Genomic DNA, 6,775 nt, shown 5'->3' on the forward strand with positions numbered 1-6,775 from the left:
GCATGGTATTGACACAGAAACAGACACATAAACCATTGGAGCAGAATAGAAGACTCAGAAACAAACCCGCACACTTACAAATTGATTTTTGAAAAGAGGCCAAAAACATATACTAGAATGAAGATAGCCTGTTCTTAGCTGGACATGGTGGCATAAACTTGTAATCTCAGCATTTGTTAGGCTGAGACCAGAGGACTGCAGTTCGCGGACAGCCTCAGCTACTTAGTGAGGCCCTCTATAACTTAGTAAGAGCCTGTTTCAAAATTAAGAATAAAAATAGGTCTGGAGGTGTGTCACGTCCCTAAGGCTCCATCCTGCAGAGCCCTGGGAAAGAACACACAAACACCGAGTCTGTTGATGATGCTTCCTCTTTAATGCTTCCCCCTCAATGTGCACAGCAGGCAAATATATATCAGTCTCATAACCCCTCCCTCATCACTCCACCAACCCCAAGCTTCCCACAGCTAGGGCATGCACATTTCTAACCCTCTCATGGGCGGGCTGGTGGTAGCACGAGGCGCTGTGTCACTGATCATCCGTAGGGTGCCTGATAGGGCTCACTGCGCAGGCTCAGGGCATCGCCAGCCTCGTGAGCCTCGTGACTTGGCAACATGCCTAGGCGCCATCTTGAGCCACCGCCCCATCCCGGTCTAGCTGAGTGGGCCCCGACAGAGGTGTAGCTCAGAGGTAGAATGTCCCTGGGTTCCATTCTTAGTACTGAAAAAAAAAAAAAGCAAGAAACAAGACCCTGTTCAACAAATGTTGGCAAAACTGGCTAACCATATGCCAAAAAATAGAGATAAATTCCACTTTCTCATGCTGCACAAGAGTCAATTCAAGATGGATCAAAGACTTGGAAATCAGTCCAGACTTTGCAGTTTTTTGAAGAGGGCATAGGTACAACTCTTGAACTTCAACAGAGAGTCAACAGAATGGGAAAAAATTTTTGCCAAGTTCTCTGCAAAATAGATGACTAATATCTAGAATATTCAGAGAATTCAAGAAACTCACCACTAAGAAAACAAACAAATCAAAATGGGCAAGTGAACAAAATAGACACTTCACAAAAGAAGAAGTTCAAATGGACAATAAATGTATAAAATAATGTTCATCATTAGCAATCAGAATATGTATATCAAAACTACCCTGATATTTCATCTAAACCAATTAGAATGTAAATCATTCAAAACACAAACAAATGCTGGCAAGGAGAAAGTAGAAACTGTAATAAATTGTAGGTAGGATTGCAAATTAGTGCAATCACTTTAGAAAACATTATGGAGAATTCTTAGAAGAATGAGAATGAACATTCTATATGATCCAGCAATGCCACTTGTGGGTATCGACCAAAAAAAATTGAAACCAAAATACCAAACTAATGCATGCATATCTATGTTCATAATTCACCACTGCCAAACTATGGAGCCAGCTAAAATGTCCATCAACAGATGAATGGATCTCAAAACTATGGGTATATACACAATGAAATTTTACTCAGGCATAAAGAAGAACAAAATTATATCATTTGCAAAAAATAGATGGAACTGGAGAACATTCGGCTAAATGAGATTAGTCAGTTGTGCCCAAAAGGCACGTGTACTGGACCCGCGCCGTCAGGAGGATGCTTTTCCATAGGTGGTCTCCATCTAATGAAGGAAATGCAATTCAGCTCTTAAGCCAGCCTTCCCAGACACCGCCAGGGACCACTGGAAGCCAGGGACTCCAGCAGGATCCTGTCTGAGTAATGGTCTTTCAAAGACTGAACTGTTTGCCGAAGTCTAAGAACCTGGAGATTACTGCCCTGCTGGCCGCGTTCCTCATTTTCAGTACTTGTCTGGATTCTGATATCCCGGTTTGGTCAGCGCCATGGCTCCTCAGTCCAGTCCAGTCCAGGACCCAAGGTAAGCCAGCAGGGAGCCCACCGCCACCCCAGCTTATAGGATCAGAACTGCACTCCTTCCTGGTTCCTACCAGCTAGCAGGTCCATTTTTTCTTTTTCCCGCCCTTCACTATCCAGGGCTGTGATCAGCTGCGGAGTCAGAGATTGACACCTTCCAATAAGAGACTTGACAGTTCAGCTGCTTTCCTATTGGCAGAGATTCTAATGAGATCCGCTAGTTGCCAAGAGCAATGTTTTTAAAAGCAGTTTTGACTCTATTGGTCAAGGCCAAAAGAGAGCCAACTGCTAATATTGTTGTTTTGAAGTCTTTTTGAGAGACAAGATGGCTAGATTTGAGCCAGAGAATGTGTGATAGTGTGATAGTGCAATGGTGCAATAATGTGATAGTTCCATAGGCTTCTGTCCCTGCCTGGGACGGGCCACCTCCGGGATCAAGGATGCTTCAGAGGCTTCGGAAAGGCCACCAGAATCTATTGAAACACATCTTCCATTGTGTCTGTCCTGCAGCTGACATTGCTCTGAAGCCAGCTGTGCCCTGCACACCTCCTCCCCACAGCCCTAACCTGTCTTCAGAGAGACCAAAAATACATTGGCAGAGTGAGATGAGAAAACCTTTACAGTATTTTGAAACATTGAGCTGTGGGGATGAAGCAGATTTCGAAACACAGGTGTCATCCAGCAAAAAGGAGTTGGAAAGAAGAGGGACATTTCAGTGATACTGTGGATTCTGTATCATCCAAGAGTCAGGGTGAAGAAATACCAGTATGTGGAAAGCTTCCTCTGTCCCCAGGAGTCCCTGTATCTGAATTAATTTTCTAAGGAACCAAGCTCAAGAACTGGTGAATTTTTTGAAAATAATGATTTGAAAATGATTGTCCATCATTTGAATGTAGAAATGAGTCGATATCAAACAAAATTCAGGTGTTTGTCCAAGGAAGAGAGTTTACATATTGAAGGCCTCCCATCAGAGGGCCCTTTACCACCCTGGTTGGTGGATATAAAGTACCTTTAGGCATTGTTAATGGCTTATGAAGACAGAATAAAAGAGAAAGGTGAACTCATTGCCATGCATGAGGTTGAAATGAGAATGTTTAGGAATCGAGTCCATGAAGTGGTGAAAGAAAATGAAGAATTGCACCTAAAGTTAAGAGTAGCCTTGCTGCCGAGGAAAACTAGTTTCTGTTTCATGACAGAAACAAACTCATGACAGATCAGTTGGAAATCTTGCAAGTGAATGCCAAAGACAACCATGAGAAGCACTTCCAAGAAGTTTCTATCCTGCTTAAAAAAACTCAAGCTCCTGTAGACTAAAACACAGGTCCAGGAAGAGGAGCTGATGGAGACCAAGAAGCAGATGAAGCGTTCACAGGACAAATGTCAAAAGCTCCAGACAGGGCAGCCTGGCCTCAGCATGAACCGCAGCCACCTGCTAGGTGCGGGCAGCAGCTGCCTGGGCATCGTGGAGGTGAAGAGCAAGTTTGGAGGTGAGTTTCCTCGGTTTTCACTAGAAAAATCAAAACCTGGAAAGTTTGAGGAGTTTTACGGCTTACTGCAGCACGTTCATAAGATCCCCAACGTTGATGGCTAGTGGGCTACTCAGACATCCAGGGAGACTTACTGCCTATAAATAACGACTGCAGTTACCACAAGGCCGTGTCAACGGCCAATCCACTGCTTAGGATTTTTATACAAAAGAAGGAAGAAGCAGACTACAGTGCCTTTGGTACACACACTAATAAAGAAGAAGAATGTTTTAAACGACGTGTTACGTCCTGACAACCACAGAAAAAAGCCTCACAGTCATCAGTATGCCTCAAGACTTCCGGCCTGTGTCTTCTCTCATAGACGTGGATATTCTCCCAGAAACACACCGGTTTCGTCTTTACAAGTACAGCACCGAGAAGCCCCTAGGGTTTTGCATCCGGGATGGTTTAATGTCCGAGTCACGCCACACGGCCTGGGGAAGGTGCCGGACATCTGCATATCCAGGCTTGTCCCTGGAGGTCTGGCTCAGAGCACAGGACTGCTGGCTGTAAACGAGGACGTTTTAGAAGTTAATGGCATCGAAGTTGCAGGGAAGAGCCTCGACCAAGTGACGGACATGAAGATCACAAACAGCCATAACCTCATCATTAACAGTGAGGCCAGCCAACCAGAGGGATGGCGAGGTGAGGAATGGCCGGGCTGGCGGCAGCTCGGGCCCCGCCACTGACCACAGCCTCCCGGGCCTCTGCAGCAGCCGGAGCTCAGCTGTGAGCCGGAGGACCAGGACGGCGAGGAGGAGGACATCGTCATCGAAGACCACGGGGCGCCGGGCAGACCCCGAAAGCCGTCCCTACTGCCGAGAGCCAGGAGTCTGACACGGATAGAGCTCAGTTTCGAGTCCGGGCAGAAAACATTTCTTCCCTCCCGTGAAGTGAGCTTAGCGCCTGGGGCCAGCGGCACAAACACAGAATTTGAAACCCGCGCTCCAGATCACGAACTCGTGGAAGAAGACGGGGCGATCACAGCATTGAGAAACCAGCTTTCGAATGTCTTCCACATGAAAAGGACTCCTTGGGGGCAGCAAACTTGGCTAGTGACTAAGTATCCATTACTCTGAACCACTGGCGTGGCCCTGGGCATGAGAGAGATAATGTTGCAACTTACAATGTCATTAAAATAGAAAGTCAGTAGTTATAAACGTTGGCGGCTCAGGGGTAAACTTAAGTCTAAAGCCCAGGGGCCCCTGCTAACGAAATCCCGTGGCCGGCTGCCTTTTCTGTGCAGACCCGAATGTGGGCGCATCCCAGGCCTGCCCGAGGGTCCGCGGGATCCGTTCGTTCGGTTGGAAGCCGTTGCGTCTCGCACCTGCTGTGCGGAGCCGTTTCTCGTCCCTTCAGTTTTTAGGATTCTGACACGAGGAGCCCTGATTCTCTTCTTTTAGTACACTTTGACCTCAGCGACTGCGTTCCCAATATTGTAGTTTGATTTTTTTTTTTTTTCGCCCGCTGTTAATGGCAGCAAGTTATTTTCCCAAACACATCTCCCCTCCCTTATTTCTGCGAAATCAAGCCAGCTGGCCATTTTCAGGAGTTGCTGCCCGAGTTACACAGCACTGAAGCCTGAGACTGGCCGAGGAGCTCTGGTGTGCGCCATCCTAGAGGCCGTGCTGCGGGGCTCCTGCCCGGCCGCGGTCGCGCCATGTTCGCAGAGGCCCTTCCACCGGCTCGGGGCTGGGAGCCTCCCTCAGCCGGTGCTCACCCTCCCACGCCTCACTGCAGATCATTCCTTTTGTTGTCGGTGTGTTTTGTTGGTGTGCTTTTTATACTCTTTCAGTGTATTCAAGTGGCATGAATCGTTTAGGATTAAAAAGGCACCCACAAGAGATTTTTTTTTTACATCCAGGACAAACGTGTGCACTTTTTATACAAGATACTGGGTTTTCCTTTGTGGGATTTCTAAGAACACTGACTACACTTTATGAAAAGTACATTTTTTTTGTGATATTTGCAAGGAAACTACTCAGCACCATTATAATTTGGGAAGGAGATAAAGAACAAAGGAAAAGCACCCGTCCCAAGCCTGAATAGCCATCACATGCTCCCTAAACATGACAGGCCCTCTGGGGTCATCATGCTGGCACACACTCTCCCCACACCTATCTTCAACCTCTGCTCAAAAGAAACATTATCTGATTCATCCTATTCTTAGGGCCTTCCTGGTCCTTCCTACTGTTTTTCCCAGTGTGATGTTCACTATCCTTTAATGACTACATTTTTGGAACTTCTACTTGTTCCATATCAAATAGCTAAAACATAATGAGCACTAACTGCATGGAGGGCACTATTCTAATTTTAACACATTTAATGCCCCTGGTCACCCTAGGAAGTAGGAAGTATTACTACTCCAGTTTGTATATGAAAAGCTGAAAAAATAGAGGTTAGGCTTTTAACCCGGAGCTCTGGTGCCAGAGACTGGTTATGCAATGTTATATAGCCTCTGTAAGAATTATCTCCTACAAATAATACTACTTGTCACTTAAGTTTTGCAAAAGAAGCTCCATAACAAACAGGACAATGATAGATGATACACTGGGCATGGATCCTGCAGTGCTGGTCAGTGCTACCAGGTGAAGAAAGTGTCATATAGGTTGTGAGAATGTAGGTCACATTCAACTACAGAGAAATTTCCCTAGAAGAAATCATTTGCATCTCAGACACCATATCAATTCCACTATTTGTTTTCATTAAAGATGTAATTCTTTTTTTTTTTTTTTTTTTGCGGGTCTGGGGATGGAACCCAGGGGCATTCAACCTCCAAGCTACAGCTCCTGCCCTATATTTTATTTTGAAACAGGGACTCACTGAGTTGCAGAGGGCCTCATAAGTAGCTGAAGCTGTTCATGAACCGCGATCCTCTGGTCTCAGCCTCCCAAATGCTGGGATTACAAGCGTGAGCCACCATGCCCAGCTAAAGATATAATTCTGAGCCAGGTATGGTGGTGCATACCTGTAATCTCAGTACTTGGAAGGCTGAGACAAGATCACAGGATCCAGGCCAGTACAGGGTAACTTAGCAAGACTCTGTTTCATAATTAGAAAGGGCTGGGGATGGCTCAGAGGTAGAAACCTCCTGTATTTGATCACCAGTACCAAAAAATAAATAGCAAGAATTACGTATTAAAGGAATAGATAATATTATTGATCAAAATAATCTATTAGTTAACTATTACTAATGTTTATGTAAATAACCTGCTAGTTATATTTTCAGCACAAATTTAAATCACCAAGTTCATTATCACCAGAACTAACATAGTGCTTGTTAAGTAGTAAGCATCCAATAAATATTTGTTAAATGAATGCCTCAAAAAACTTATTTTTGTGGTACTGGGAT

General features: G+C 45.3%; 1 protein-coding gene and 1 pseudogene across 2 annotated transcripts; both read left to right on the forward strand.

Annotated features, from left to right (window-relative positions):
* Positions 1-2,337: 2,337 nt before the first annotated feature.
* On the forward strand, positions 2,338-3,107 carry CEP89 (centrosomal protein 89; the record flags this gene model as incomplete). The annotated part of the gene is given in 4 exon segments (XM_080700084.1): positions 2,338-2,612; positions 2,721-2,745; positions 2,748-2,909; positions 2,913-3,107. Coding segments are annotated over 4 exon segments (657 nt in total).
* Positions 3,108-3,311: 204 nt separating this feature from the next.
* On the forward strand, positions 3,312-4,826 carry LOC308266035 (partitioning defective 6 homolog beta-like; annotated as a pseudogene). Its single transcript has 2 exons — positions 3,312-4,486; positions 4,598-4,826. The product of its transcript is annotated as a partitioning defective 6 homolog beta-like (transcript).
* Positions 4,827-6,775: the final 1,949 nt, after the last annotated feature.

Source organism: Muscardinus avellanarius (genome assembly GCF_963383645.1).
Source record: "Muscardinus avellanarius genome assembly, chromosome: 8".
Taxonomy (NCBI): domain Eukaryota; kingdom Metazoa; phylum Chordata; class Mammalia; order Rodentia; family Gliridae; genus Muscardinus; species Muscardinus avellanarius.